At 46.5% G+C, this 15,838-nt stretch overlaps 1 protein-coding gene across 1 annotated transcript in view; it reads right to left on the reverse strand.

Moving 5' to 3' along the window:
- The window catches only part of LOC134983282 (zinc finger protein ZFP2-like), a 30,526-nt gene extending 15,117 nt beyond the window's left edge, over positions 1–15,409 (reverse strand). The window contains exons 1-4 of the mRNA XM_063949002.1: positions 15,264–15,409; positions 12,781–12,859; positions 12,560–12,661; positions 11,674–12,402 (exon numbers count right to left, since the gene is read on the reverse strand). Of these exons, the coding sequence (XP_063805072.1) occupies positions 11,674–12,402; positions 12,560–12,661; positions 12,781–12,859; positions 15,264–15,335 (982 nt within the window). The 5' untranslated portion in view covers positions 15,336–15,409. The remainder of the gene's footprint in view (positions 1–11,673; positions 12,403–12,559; positions 12,662–12,780; positions 12,860–15,263) is intronic.
- Positions 15,410–15,838: the final 429 nt, after the last annotated feature.

Below are 15,838 nucleotides of genomic sequence, written 5' to 3' on the forward strand. Positions count from 1 at the left end.
AATAAAAATCATAAACCGATGTGGCTTAACAAAAAGATTAAGGAACTTATGGGCAAGAAAAGGCGAGCATTTAAAAAATACAAATCTGACGGGGAAGCAGAGTCATTTCAGCACTATAAGGAATGTAACAAAAATTGCAAAAAGGAAATAAGAGCGGCTAAAGTAGAAACTGAAAAACTAGTAGCAAAGGAAAGCAAAGCAAATCCCAAAAAATTCTTTAAATACATCAATAGCAAGAGATTAAAAAAGGAGAGTATAGGCCCTTTGAAGGACACGTTGGGAGTCTTAAGCAAAAATGATAATGACATAGCGAACACACTAAATGAGTTTTTTTCAACAGTATTCACTAGAGAGGACCCAATTCAGGGACTGACACACAATCTCAATAAGGACAATATCACACTGATAGGTACTTATTTAAGCGAGGAAGTAGTCTGTCACCGATTAAAACATTTAAAGATTAATAAATCACCAGGGCCCGATGGTATTCATCCAAGGGTTCTAATGGAGCTTCACTCTGAACTGGCAAAACCGCTATCTCTGATCTTTGAGGATTCAGTTAGATCAGGTATGGTTCCCAAAGACTGGCGTATAGCGGAAGTAGTGCCTATATTCAAAAAGGGAAGTAAAGCTGAACCAGGTAATTATAGACCAGTTAGTCTTACATCTATAGTGGGGAAAGTATTGGAAGGTATTCTAAGAGATAGTATTCAGAAGTTCCTTGAAACCAATAAGGTCATTAAAAGGAATCAACATGGGTTTATGAAGGACAGATCCTGTCAAACCAACTTACTTGGCTTATATGAAACAGTAAGCGCAAACCTAGATCAGGGTAAAGACGTGGATGTAATCTTTTTAGACTTTGCCAAAGCGTTTGATACTGTACCACACATGAGACTTATATACAAGCTACAAGAATCAGGGATAGGAAGCACAATATGCACTTGGGTCAAAAACTGGTTAGATAATAGGAAGCAGCGCGTTGTGGTTAATGGATATTTTTCAACTTGGAAGTGCTAAGTGGTGTGCCGCAAGGCTCAGTATTAGGACCGCTATTGTTCAATATTTTCATTAACGACCTAACAGAAGGTCTAGAGAGCATGGTGTCAATTTTTGCAGATGATACCAAATTGTGTAAGGTTATAAATACAGAGGAGGATGCCGAGTCTCTTCAGAACGACTTAGTTAAATTAGAAGCATGGGCAGCCAAATGGAGAATGCGCTTCAACACAGACAAGTGTAAGGTAATGCACTGTGGTAACAAGAACAAAAAGTACACCTACCTACTAAATGGGGTAAAACTAGGGGATTCTGTACTGGAAAAGGACTTAGGTGTCCTCATAGATAGCAAGCTAAGCAGTAGTACCCAAAGTAGGACTGCAGCAAAGAAGGCTAATAAGATATTAGCATGCATAAAACGGGGTATTGATGCTAGGGACGAGAGTATTATACTCCCATTATATAAATCACTAGTGAGGCCACACCTTGAATACTGTGTACAGTTCTGGGCACCGTACTACAAAAAGGATATCCTGGAGCTTGAAAAGGTACAAAGGAGGGCGACCAAACTAATTAAGGGCATGGAGACGATGGAATACAAGGAAAGGCTTGAAAGACTAGGCATGTTTACATTGGAAAAGCGGAGACTAAGAGGGGATATGATCAACATCTACAAATATATAAGGGGACAATACTCAGAGCTTGCGCGGGACCTGTTTTTGGTTAGATCAACACAGAGGACTCGTGGACACTCGCTCAGGTTAGAGGAGAGGAGATTCCGCACAATACGGCGTAAAGGCTTTTTCACGGTAAGGACAATACGTGTTTGGAATTCCCTGCCCGAGGGAGTTGTAATGGCGGAATCTGTCAACACCTTTAAGAATGGGTTAGATAAATTCCTATTGGATAAGGATATCCAGGGGTATGGTGCATATTCATGCATTATAGTTACTATTTAGTCAAATCATCATGCAGAGGACACCACAAATAGGTTGAACTCGATGGACAATTGTCTTTTTTCAACCTCAGATACTATGTTACTATGTTACTATGTACTGAGTACTGAGGTAACCGCTAAGGATCTTCCACTAGTAACCCTCGCAGGTCTGAGTACCAACTCCTGCGGGGCCAATCTAGTGCAATTAGAAATGCCCACACTCGTTCTCGTTTCAACCGTTTCAGAACCCTGGGTATGAGTGGGAAAGATGGAAAAATGTAAACCCTCCTGTAACACCAAGGAAGTGTTAATGCGTCCACTCCTTCTGCTGCTGGATTTTTTATCCTGGACACATATCTGGGCAGCTGATGGTTTTGCCGAGACGCCATCGACTTGAGGTGGACCCCATCTCCTCACCACCATGTCAAAAATCCGTGGATGTAGGCACTACTCTCCCGGATGCATGTCCTGGCGGCTGATAATCTGCTTCCCAGTTTTCCACACCTGGAATGAACACTGCCGAGAGGATGTGGCTTCCTTTAATGCCATCTTGCTCTTTGTTCCTCCTTGATGGTTTATGTAAGCCGTCATCGTGACATTGTCCGACTGTATCTTTAAGTGTTGTCCCATGACTAGGTCTAGGGCTAAGAGAAGCGCACTGTAAACTGTTCTCAGTTGGAGAATGTTTATGGGTAGGCTGCTCTCCTGTAACGTCCATCCTTTATGTCCATGGATACCATGACCCCTCCATGTTCTAAATCCACAATAACTGACTGGATTTATTCCATCTTGAATCTGCAAACCGTTAGGAATTTGTTCCACTAGGACGGCACCCCAACCTCTGAGACTGGCATCCGTTGTAAGGATCCTCCAATCCCAAATGCTGAATCTCTTGCCTGCTGCGAGATTCTTGTGCAACGACCACCAAATCAAGAAGGCGTGGTGGAAGCTGGATTCTTCGATGTAGAAGCCAGTGCGAACCTGCTCCCTGAGCAATGAGTTTCATCTGGAATGGTCAGGAATTTAGTCCTCCATACCGGAGAGCTGCGAATGACGCCATCCTCTTCTCGAGAAGTAGCACAGAGGTGTAGAGAACCCGTCTGTGTCCTTAGTACCTGAGCCACTAACCTCTGTGGGTCCTAGATCTAGTTCTCTGGTAGGAATACTCTTAATTGTATCGTGTCCAAGATGAGATCGAGGAAATGAATCCGTGAAGTTGGCATGAGGTTGGATTTCTGGAAGTTCACAATCCACCCATGTTGAATGAGAAATTGATGAGATGTCTGAGCATCCTTTTTCAGCTGTTTCTGAGATGAGGCCTTGATCAGTAGATCGTCTAGATAAGGTATGATCGTGACCCCTGTCTCAATCCTGTCACCACTATTGCTATGATCTTTATAAAGATTCTTGGGGATGATGATAGACTGAATGGCAGGGCCCTGATTCGGTAGTGATCCCACACCGGTGCAAATCTTAAGTAAGCTTGGTGAGGGGTCCAAATCGGGATATGAAGGTATTTTGCACTACCAAAAGTTTTGAATAAAATCCCGTTCCTCATTAAGGATCCGGGACTGGCGACTTAACCCTTTGTATGCAGGAGTCTTTGAAGTTGCCTCCTGTAACGCTACTGCTCGCAATGGGCACCTAGGCCCTCGCGCTGCAAATAAATGGACTGTGTGGACGCTCTTGTAACTATCCTGTAACCCTGGGAAATATCTGGTTGACCCAGACTTCTGGTGATGTTTTGGCCCAGGCGTCCCGAAAACCTTCCAACTCTGCGCCCCCCAAGGGGGACCCCGGGTGAGCAGGAAAACCGTCATGCCACGGGTTTGTCAGCAGGTCTGTTCTGCTTTTCTGGTGTCGACTATGAACGACCTCTACCTCTGGTTCCACGAGTCTGTTGCTCCAAAACCTCTTCTGGCTCGGTACGACAGCGATCGAATGAATTTAAACACTGGTCCCGAGCAACCTCCTCTAACGTGTGACGTGGTGCTCGAGTAAGAAGTAGGTAGAAGTCACTGCAGTTGCCTGCGAAATCCACTTGTCTAACTCATCAAACATCCCAAATGGAATAGCCTCTACTCTCTATAAAAGGGGAGCAGCAGAGGAGCTGTGCTGCTAGCCTACCAGGGCTTAAGTTATAAGGCATCAGCGTATGAGAAGCCCTCGTGCTAGCGCCGACGGCGGAAGGAAGTGTGCGGGGGATATAGCCCGGGTCCCGGCGAGTCAGGGGAAGCTGAGGCTGCAGCCGCGAGAGATATGTCGTTTCAGCGGGCGGCGGGAGGGGACGCTCTTTTCAAGCGCCCTGCTGTGTGTTTAAGAGGCGGCGGTATACGCTGCCGCTGACAGCCACACTGTGTCTCCCTCAGCCCTCCGTCTGTAGAGGAAGGAGGGGCGGGCGGGGGAGCTGACATGAAGCGGGAGTATATAGCCGGCCAGGGAGTGTTTTAGACCGTTTGTTCTGTCGCAGCGGAAGGAGGGGGGCGGCGGGGAAGCTGCGCTGCTGAGACCCAGGGCTTAGAGTCAGAAGGTAGCAGCGTTGTGTGTGGTCCGCGGGAAGAAGTCTGTCAAACTGCCTCCAGGATCCATGAAGAAGCTATGGTTACCGTAAGTGTAACTGTAACTAGGGCCCCTTTACAACCAGTACACTGCTGACTCTGCGCTCTGGATTTTCTGAGGAGAGATGCAGATCCCCTTTAGTAGGGATCATTGTCTCTCTATTCTGAAGACTTTCGTCCCCCTTTACATTAGGGTAACTCAGTCTCAGTACTGAAATGGAGGAGGAGCTCCCTTCTTGTGCTTGTACCTCCTTGGCACAATTTTTCAAACTGAGGGATGTGAAGGAGGAGGAGCCGGCTGTGCAGACAATGCTAATTTTTAGATTGTGCCACACCTCCGGTTGCAAGCTTCACACCCCTACTGTATAAGACTCCAGTGTCCCCTAGTGGATAAAAGAGAAAGGAGGTTTACTTCTTTCTTTCCCGACCGCTCTTCTATGCAGAAGGGAAATATCTGCTGTTATTGAGAGATGCTCCCTGTAAGGAATATAGAAATTTGCCACTTGTAGCTGAACTTGCAAAAGACCCCACCCAATTTACATCAGTTAAACTAAAGTCTCCCATGATTATGACTTCTCCCTTTAAAACCATTTTAGTGATGTCCAACAATAGATTCCTGTCCAAATCCTGCCCCTGGCCAGGTGGTCTACAGATCACCCCAATGCGAATAATGTCCTTCTCCCCGGTTTCTGTGGTGACCCAAAGGGCCTCAGATTTGTCTAAAATATTTTGTATTAATTGAAGTAGCCTTTATGCTTTTTTTCCACATACATTGCTACCCTTTCTCCTATACTGACCATTATATCCTTCCTAAATAAATTGTATCCTGGAATAGCTATATCCCAGTCATGATCCTCATTGCCATGATATTGCCACAATACCCAGGTTATCCCTTGTCATTATCACAGTTAGCTCTGGCATTTTGTATTCTAAGCTCCTAGCATTTGCACATATAGCTTTAAGAATTATGTCTGTGCATCTGTTATTAGTAGCCATGTCCAGACAGTACAAAATAAATGACAAGTTTAAAGTTGAAATTACCTGTTTGGTGATGTTGCTCGGTATTTGGTATTTGTTTTTTTAACTAATCAGGTATTATTCTCTGTCCTTTACACCACGACTACACCTCGCTAAATGTAAAAGATATAAACCTGACCACAAATGGCCAAATAGGTCTACTATATACAAGGAATTATTTAATACCTGCATAATCTAACAAAATGAAGGTTATTTAATAAAAGGTTGCTAAACTGAGAAATTTAGATGCCATACAAATTAGGCGCTCCACAAAAAACACACTACTACTTATATATGATCCCTAAAAATAAACTTCTGCTTGTTACATTTAATAACATTATAGTGATGTGTGTAATAACGCTCTTCATGTGATATTTGTCATGGATAACCTTGTGTTATAAACACCCAACTGAGAATAGGGCTGATGGCAGAGGTGGGTGTAGAATAAAAGATTGCTGTAGTGACTGAGCAATGAGAATATGTGACTTCTGTAATAATAAGAATTTACTTACCGATAATTCTATTTCTCGTAGTCCGTAGTGGATGCTGGGAACTCCGTAAGGACCATGGGGAATAGCGGCTCCGCAGGAGACTGGGCACAACAGTAAAGCTTTAGGACTACCTGGTGTGCACTGGCTCCTCCCCCTATGACCCTCCTCCAAGCCTCAGTTAGGATACTGTGCCCGGACGAGCGTACACAATAAGGAAGGATTTTGAATCCCGGGTAAGACTCATACCAGCCACACCAATCACACCGTACAACCTGTGATCTGAACCCAGTTAACAGCATGATAACAGAGGAGCCTCTGAAAAGATGGCTCACAATAATATCCCGATTTTTGTAACAATAACTATGTGCAAGTATTGCAGACAATCCGCACTTGGGATGGGCGCCCAGCATCCACTACGGACTACGAGAAATAGAATTATCGGTAAGTAAATTCTTATTTTCTCTGACGTCCTAGTGGATGCTTGGAACTCCGTAAGGACCATGGGGATTATACCAAAGCTCCCAAACGGGCGGGAGAGTGCGGATGACTCTGCAGCACCGAATGAGAGAACTCCAGGTCCTCCTCAGCCAGGGTATCAAATTTGTAGAATTTAGCAAACGTGTTTGCCCCTGACCAAGTAGCTGCTCGGCAAAGTTGTAAAGCCGAGACCCCTCGGGCAGCCGCCCAAGATGAGCCCACCTTCCTTGTGGAATGGGCTTTTACAGATTTTGGCTGTGGCAGGCCTGCCACAGAATGTGCAGGCTGAATTGTACTACAAATCCAACGAGCAATAGTCTGCTTAGAAGCAGGAGCACCCAGCTTGTTGGGTGCATACAGGATAAACAGCAAGTCAGATTTTCTGACTCCAGCCGTCCTGGAAACATATATTTTCAGGGCCCTGACTACGTCCAGCAACTTGGAGTCCTCCAAGTCCCTAGTAGCCGCAGGTACCACAATAGGCTGGTTCAAGTGAAACGCTGACAGCACCTTAGGGAGAAATTGAGGACGAGTCCTCAATTCTGCTCTGTCCGTATGAAAAATTAGGTAAGGGCTTTTATAGGATAAAGCCGCCAATTCTGAGACACGCCTGGCTGAAGCCAGGGCCAACAGCATTACCACTTTCCATGTGAGATATTTTAAGTCCACAGTGGTGAGTGGTTCAAACCAATGTGATTTTAGGAACCCCAAAACTACATTGAGATCCCAAGGTGCCACTGGAGGCATAAAAGGAGGCTGTATATGCAGTACCCCCTTGACAAACATCTGAACTTCAGGAACTGAAGCCAGTTCTTTCTGGAAGAAAATCGACAGGGCCGAAATTTGAACCTTAATGGACCCTAATTTGAGGCCCATACACAGTCCTGTTTGCAGGAAATGCAGGAAACGACCCAGTTGAAATTCCTCTGTAGGGGCCTTCCTGGCCTCGCACCACGCAACATATTTACGCCAAATACGGTGATAATGCTGTACGGTTACATCCTTCCTGGCTTTGATCAGGGTAGGGATGACTTCATCCGGAATGCCTTTTTCCTTCAGGATCCGGCGTTCAACCGCCATGCCGTCAAACGCAGCCGCGGTAAGTCTTGGAACAGACAGGGTCCCTGCTGGAGCAGGTCCTTTCTTAGAGGTAGAGGCCACGGGTCCTCTGTGAGCATCTCTTGAAGTTCCGGGTACCAAGTCCTTCTTGGCCAATCCGGAGCCACGAGTATAGTCCTTACTCCTCTCCTTCTTATGATTCTCAGTACCTTGGGTATGAGAGGCAGAGGAGGGAACACATACACTGACTGGTACACCCTGGTGTTACCAGAGCGTCCACAGCTATTGCCTGAGGGTCCCTTGACCTGGCGCAATACCGGTATAGTTTTTTGTTGAGGCGGGACGCCATCATGTCCACCTTTGGTTTTTCCCAACGGTTCACAATCATGTGGAAGACTTCTGGGTGAAGTCCCAATCTCCCGGGTGGAGGTCGTGTCTGCTGAGGAAGTCTGCTTCCCAGTTGTCCACTCCCGGAATGAACACTGCTGACAGTGCTATCACATGATTTTCCGCCCAGCGAAGAATCCTTGCAACTTCTGCCATTGCCCTCCTGCTTCTTGTGCCGCCCTGTCTGTTTACGTGGGCGACTGCCGTGATGTTGTCTGACTGGATCAGCACCGGCTGACCTTGAAGCAGAGGTCTTGCTAGGCTTAGAGCATTGTAAATGGCCCTTAGCTCCAGGATATTTATGTGAAGTGATGTCTCCAGGCTTGACCACAAGCCCTGGAAATTTCTTCCCTGTGTGACTGCTCCCCAGCCTCTCAGGCTGGCATCCGTGGTCACCAGGACCCAGTCCTGAATGCCGAATCTGCGGCCCTCTAGAAGATGAGCACTCTGCAACCACCACAGGAGAGACACACTTGTCCTTGGTGACAAGATTATCCGCTGATGCATCTGAAGATGCGACCCGGACCATTTGTCTAGCAGATCCCACTGGAAGGTTCTTGCGTGGAATCTGCCGAATGGGATTGCTTCGTAAGAAGCCACCATCTTTCCCAGGACCCTTGTGCATTGATGCATTGAGACTTGGCCTGGTTTTAGGAGATTTCTGACTAGTTCGGATAACTCCCTGGCTTTCTCCTCCGGGAGAAACACCTTTTTCTGGGCTGTGTCCAGGATCATCCCTAGGAATAGAAGTCGTGTCGTCGGGATCAGCTGCGATTTTGGAATATTGAGAATCCAACCGTGCTGGCGCAGCACTATCTGAGATAGTGCTACTCCGACATCCAACTGTTCCCTGGATCTTGCCCTTATCAGGAGACCGTCCAAGTAAGGGATAACTAAAACTCCCTTCCTTCGAAGGAGTATCATCATTTCGGCCATTACCTTGGTAAAGACCCGGGGTGCCGTGGACAATCCAAACGGCAGCGTCTGAAACTGATAGTGACAGTTCTGTACCACAAACCTGAGGTACCCTTGGTGAGAAGGGTAAATTGGGACATGTAGGTAAGCATCTTTGATGTCCAGAGACACCATATAGTCCCCTTCTTCCAGGTTTGCAATCACTGCTCTGAGTGACCCCATCTTGAATTTAAACCTTTGTATGTAAGTGTTCAAGGATTTTAGGTTTAAAATTGGTCTCACCGAGCCGTCCGGCTTCGGTACCACAAATAGTGTGGAATAGTACCCCTTTCCCTGTTGTAGGAGGGGTACCTTGATTATCACCTGCTGGGAATATAGCTTGTGAATGGCTTCCAATACTGCCTCCCTGTCTGAGGGAGACGTCGGTAAAGCAGACTTTAGAAAACGGCGAGGGGGAGACGTCTCAAATTCCAATTTGTACCCCTGAGATACCACCTGAAGGATCCAGGGGTCCACTTGCGAGTGGGCCCACTGCGCACTGAACTTCTTGAGACGGGCCCCCACCGTGCCTGAGTCCGCTTGTAAAGCCCCAGCATCATGCTGAGGACTTTGCGGAGTCGGGAGAGGGCTTTTGTTCCTGGGAACTGGCTGTTTGTTGCAGCCTTTTTCCTCTCCCTCTGCCACGGGGCAGAAATGAGGCGCCTTTTGCCCGCTTGCCTTTATGGGGCCGAAAGGACTGCGCCTGATAATACGGCGTCTTCTTAGGTTGAGAAGCTACCTGGGGTAAAAATGTGGATTTCCCAGCAGTTGCCACCAGGTCTGTTAGACCTACCCCAAATAACTCCTCCCTTTTATAAGGCAATACTTCAATGTGCCTTTTAGAATCCGCATCACCTGACCACTGCCGCGTCCATAAACCTCTTCTTGCAGAAATGGACAGCGCGCTAACTCTTGATGCCAGTCTGCAAATATCCCTCTGTGCATCACGCATATATAGAAATGCATCCTTCAAATGCTCTATAGTCAGTAATATACTGTCCCTATCTAGAGTATCAATATTTTCAGTCAGGGAATCCGACCACGCCAGGCCCGCACTGCACATCCAGGCTGAGGCGATTGCTGGTCGCAGTATAACACCCGTGTGAGTGTATATACATTTTAGGATATTCTCCAGCTTTCTATCGGCAGGTTCCTTTAGGGCGGCCATATCAGGAGAGGGTAGTGCTACCTGTTTAGACAAGCGTGTGAGCGCTTTATCCACCCTAGGGGGTGTTTCCCAACGTGCCCTATCCTCTGGCGGGAAAGGGTACGATGCCAATAACCTTTTAGGAATTATCAGTTTTTTATCGGGGGAAACCCACGCTTCATCACACACCTCATTTAATTCCTCAGATACAGGAAAAACTACAGGCAGTTTTTTCTCACCAAACATAATACCCTTTTTAGTGGTACTTGTATTATCAGAGATATGCAATACATTTTTCATTGCTTCAATCATGTAACGTGTGGCCCTAGTGGAAGTCACGTTTGTCTCCTCATCATCGACACTGGAGTCAGTATCCGTGTCTGTGTCTGCCATTTGATGTAACGGGCGTTTTAAAGCCCCTGATGGCGTTTGAGACCCCTGGACAGGCACAAGCTGAGTAGCCGGCTGTCTCATGTCGTCAACTGTCTGTCGTGAGAGCTGACACTGTCACGCAATTCCTTCCATAAGCTCATCCACTCAGGTGTCGACTCCCTAGGGGGTGACAACTCTATAATAGGCAATTGCCCCGCCTCCATCTCATTTTTCTCCTCAAACATGTCAACACAATTGTACCGACACACCGCACACACACAGGGAATGCTCTGATAGAGGACAGGACCCCACTAGCCCTTTGGGGAGACAGAGGGAGAGTATGCCAGCACACACCAGAGCGCTATATATAGACAGGAAAACTACTATAAAATGTGCTTTTCCCTTATAGCTGCTGTTAGTATCAAAACTGCGCCAAATTAGTGCCCCCCTCTCTTTTTTACCCTTTTCTGTAGTGCAGGACTGCAGGGGAGAGTCAGGGAGACGTCCTTCCAGCGGAGCTGTGATGGAAAATGGCGCCCGTGTGCTGAGGAGATAGGCTCCGCCCCCTTCTCGGTGGCCTTTTCTCCCGCTTTTTGGTGAGTTCTGGCAGGGGTTAAAATACATCCATATAGCCCTGGGGGTTATATGTGGTGTATTTATGCCAGCCAAGGTGTTTACATTGCTGCTCAGGGCGCCCCCCCCTAGCGCCCTGCACCCTCAGTGACCGAAGTGTGAAGTGTGCCTTAGTAACAATGGCGCACAGCTGCAGTGCTGTGCGCTACCTTGTTGAAGACTGATGTCTTCTGTCGCCGATTTTTCCGGACCTCTTCTTGCTTCTGGCTCTGTAAGGGGGCCGGCGGCGCGGCTCTGGGACCGAGCTCCGAGGCTGGGCCTGTGTTCGGTCCCTCTGGAGCTAATGGTGTCCAGTAGCCTAAGAAGCCCAATCCACTCTGCACGCAGGTGAGTTCGCTTTTTCTCCCCTTAGTCCCTCGATGCAGTGAGCCTGTTGCCAGCAGGTCTCACTGAAAATAAAAAACCTAAAACTAAACTTTCACTAAGAAGCTCAGGAGAGCCCCTAGTGTGCACCCTTCTCGGCCGGGCACAAAAATCTAACTGAGGCTTGGAGGAGGGTCATAGGGGGAGGAGCCAGTGCACACCAGGTAGTCCTAAAGCTTTACTTTTGTGCCCAGTCTCCTGCGGAGCCGCTATTCCCCATGGTCCTTACGGAGTTCCCAGCATCCACTAGGACGTCAGAGAAAAGTGTTTATTACTCACCTGTGCTGATATCTGTAGGGATCTCCTCCTCCTTACACTGCTGATCACCCCTCACATACTTCTCTTCTTCTCCCTCTATATCTTCTGCCTTTATATCAGTCACATACGTCACTTCTTCTCCCTCTATATCTTCTGCCTTCATATCAGTCACATACGTCTCTTCTTCTCCCTCTGTATCTTCTGTCTTTATATCAGTCACATATGTCTCTTCTTCCTCTATATCTTCTTCCTTTACATCAGTCACATACGTCTCTTCTTCTCCCTCTGTATCTTCTGCCTTTATATAAGTCACATACGTCTCTTTTTCTTCCTCTATATCTTCTGCCTTCATATCAGTCACATACGTCTCTTCTTCTCCCTCTATATCTTCTGCATTCATATCAGTCACATACGTCTCTTTTTCTTCCTCTATATCTTCTGCCTTCATATCAGTCACATACGTCTCTTCTCCTCCCTCTATATCTTCTTCCTTTATATCAGTCAAATACGTCTCTTCTTCTCCCTCTATATCTTCTGCCTTCATATCAGTGACATACGTCTCTTCTTCTCCCTCTATATCTTCTGCCTTTATATCAGTCACATACGTCTCTTCTTCTCCCTCTATATCTTCTGCCTTCATATCAGTGACATACGTCTCTTCTTCTCCCTCTATATCTTCTGCCTTTATATCAGTCACATACGTCTCTTCTTCTCCCTCTATATCTTCTGCCTTTATACGAGAAAGACGTTCTACCTAAATAACCCAAAAAATACAATGGCATTTGCATACTGTTTGATTAAAGTGAGGTGAAATAGTATAATATCAGTGTACTATAAGCACACAGCTTCTCTGAACATCATATAGTGACTGTCACTTTTGTGTATTGGATGATACCCTAAATCCCACCTACCTGATCCTCCTGTGGGATACTGTGATTCTCCTCTGTACAATCCTGGGAATACAGAGGACGGGGACATCTCTCTGGGGTATCTCTGTTATTGGGTCCATCTGTAGGAGACACACAGTGATTGAGTACAGTGTATATATGTGATTATCAGATGACGTGTGTATATAGGGGGCCCCCATACCTGCTCTCCCCTGTACAATACATGACAGTTTCCTCTTACCCAGTGATGTGAGGGGCCGGTGATTCTCCATAATCACGTCCTTGTACAGACCCCTGTGCTCCTCTATATACTCCCCCTCCTGCATGAAGACATAGACAGTGACATCCTGACACCTTATAGACACCAGACACACACAGTGATACAGTCATCACCCAGACACGTCTCCTGGTGTAACTGTATAATGTCCAATTCCCAGCAGTCACCTCTCCAGTCATCACCCAGACACATCCCCTGGTGTTACTGTATAATGTCCCATTCCCAGCAGTCACCTCTCCAGTCCTTACCCAGACACATCCCCCGGTGCTACTGTACTCCCAAGTCTCCTCAGACCCCAGTCATGTCCCTGTATTATTACTATAGATTTAAGTGATGTTATTGTGACGCTCCCAGATCTCCTCACCTCCCCAGTCATGTGCCTGTATTATTACTATAGATATAAGTGATGTCACTGTGACACTCCTGGTCCCCTCACCTCCCCAGTCATGTCCCTGTATTATTACTATAAATAGAAGTGACGTTATAGTGACGCTCCCAGAACCCCTCACCTCCCCAGTCATGTCCCTGTATTATTATTATTATAGATATAATTGATGTCACTGTGACACTCCTGGTCCCCTCACCTCTCCAGTCATGTCCCTGTATTATTACTATAAATAGAAGTGACGTTATTGTGACGCTCCCAGATCCCCTCACCTCCCCAGTCATGCCCATGTATTATTACTGTAGTACTTTAGTGATCTGAAGGCCTTGGGACACTATGAGGGGGCAAATCAATTAATGAATGTGTAGATCTATAAGGTAATAGAGATGCTGCCAACTGATGTATACCATATATGTGATAATAACTTGGATCTTTCTAGTGATCCAATAATGTATAGTGTTTATGCATGTTATTATTCTGTGCCTGCTGAAGGTGAGGGGACTCTGGGAAGCGTGCAGTGTGCGGGGGAGATCATGGAGAAGCTTCCAGAGGTCCCGTGTGCTGAGAGAGGTGGCTGGGCGCGTGTAGTGGCGGTTTTGTTGGTGGGCTGACTAAGGGGAGAGAAAAAGGCTGGCAGCTGAGACGAGGGAGCTTACAGGAAGGCGGTTCCCTGCGAGTGAGAGAGCCCCTGTGGGGGAAAGGAATTGGATGTCTTCTGCTGCGGGTGAGAAGCGCTGTGTTAATTTCCCCTGGTGGACGCCGAGCAGGGACATCCCGGTACCTGGTTGTCATGGAGAGTGCTGGGAGGCGGAGCGCTGGCGGGGCAGGCTACTACATGGGTGGAGACCGCAGTGCGGGCAGCAGATACCAGGAGTCCAGCAGTAGCAGACAGTGTCCCCCCCGAGGCAGAGCTGAGTCCCTCATCCCATCCTACCCGCAGGGAGAACCCGGTTGTTGGTGGAGGGGTCGGGGGGAGGGCCAGACCGGGCACACTATCATTGTAAGTGCAGGATGCCCCCATATAAATCCTGCTAATCTGCATACTCCCCTATTAGCCTTTAACTATTAAAGTACCAGCCCCCAGCACAGTAGCACAGGGACCAGCAGCATCGGTGGATCTGAGGAGTATAAATAGCACCTTTAGAGACTTCATATCCATTAGATAATGACCAGCAGGATAGCAGTCATAAAGAGTGCGGTGGTGTATAATGATGAAAGCAGCTCGGAGAGAGCGCAGGGTTGCCTAAACTTGGAAATGATACACTAGGCAGACTAAGCACCCCTCGCCTATCAGAGACAGGTGCCAATAACAGTGACTTCTATATGTTCTGGAGCCACCCTCACGGATCTACAGTGGGGCTACGCTTATACTGGGACAGGCAACACAGATCATCACCCCACTATATGTAACGAGTAGACCACGGGTGTCAGGGATTCCAGGGTGGAGAGCTCCACGTACTACCTTCCTGTTTCAGGTTGTCTAGGAGCGCTACAATTAGATCTTCCATGGAAACCATGCTATTCATTGCCGTGAAGTAGGGATTGCTCAACAATCGTGAGGACAATTGCTCCAAGTGGATACCCATATAACCCAGAGTACTTCTTATACACAGACACGAAAGGGCCGCAACCATGCACGATTATAGTAAGAGATCCATGGTGGTTTTTCAAACGCAGCCCCACAACTTTCTTGTGGAATCATATTTTATGTATTGCATGCATTACCTTATGTATAGGTGGGGTATATTATTATGTATAGGTGGGGTATATTATTATGTATAGGTGGGGTATGTTATTATGTATAGGTGGGATATATTATTATGTATAGGTGGGGTATATTATTATGTATAGGTGAGGTATATTATTATGTATAGGTGGGGTATATTATGTATAGGTGGGGTATATTATTATGTATAGGTGGGGTATATTATTATGTATAGGTGGGGTATGTTATTATGTATAGGTGGGGTATATTATTAGAATGGTTCGTGGTTTGAGTATTATATGATATAATTGTATAGGGTGGCCTATAACTTCTTACATATAAAACTAGTATACTTACCGGTGGAACTGTCTCCGTATCTGTGGAAGAGCCTGAAATCACAAAGGAAAGGTACGATAGGTAAATGTGCATAGTCCTATCTGGTTACATCACATACTAATGTTATAGGTGACCACTACAGGGGTAGGGTATTTCTTAAGCGATTAGAGTATTGGGCTCTAAATAGCTTTGGTGGAGGCACGTTGCACATATACAGGGGAGAAAATGGGTGCAGATGCACTATGCAATCATTACTATAAATTACAGTATATAATATAATAAGAGGTTGTTAGCATATAATTGGCCAATGATATGGGCTTGCTCACCGCGTCGAGGTCACCTCTATCGAGCAAGTCCCTAACACTTTTGGGGTTCACACCGGGACGCAGGGCACCCCTAAACCAGCCCAGCCATGAACCCCCCCAAGGCATCACACTAGTGGAAAATCGTGAGGTGTAATAAAGTATAAGAGAAGCATAGGTAGGTACGGAGTGTGGAAAGTGTTTTAAAATTAGATATAAAGTGGGTGAAAAAAATACATGGATAAAATGACAAACTTAGGAGGTAGTGAAAAAATAGTGACTATGAGTGTTAGG

This window comes from Pseudophryne corroboree, assembly GCF_028390025.1.
Source record: "Pseudophryne corroboree isolate aPseCor3 chromosome 3 unlocalized genomic scaffold, aPseCor3.hap2 SUPER_3_unloc_11, whole genome shotgun sequence".
NCBI classification, from domain to species: Eukaryota; Metazoa; Chordata; class Amphibia; order Anura; family Myobatrachidae; genus Pseudophryne; species Pseudophryne corroboree.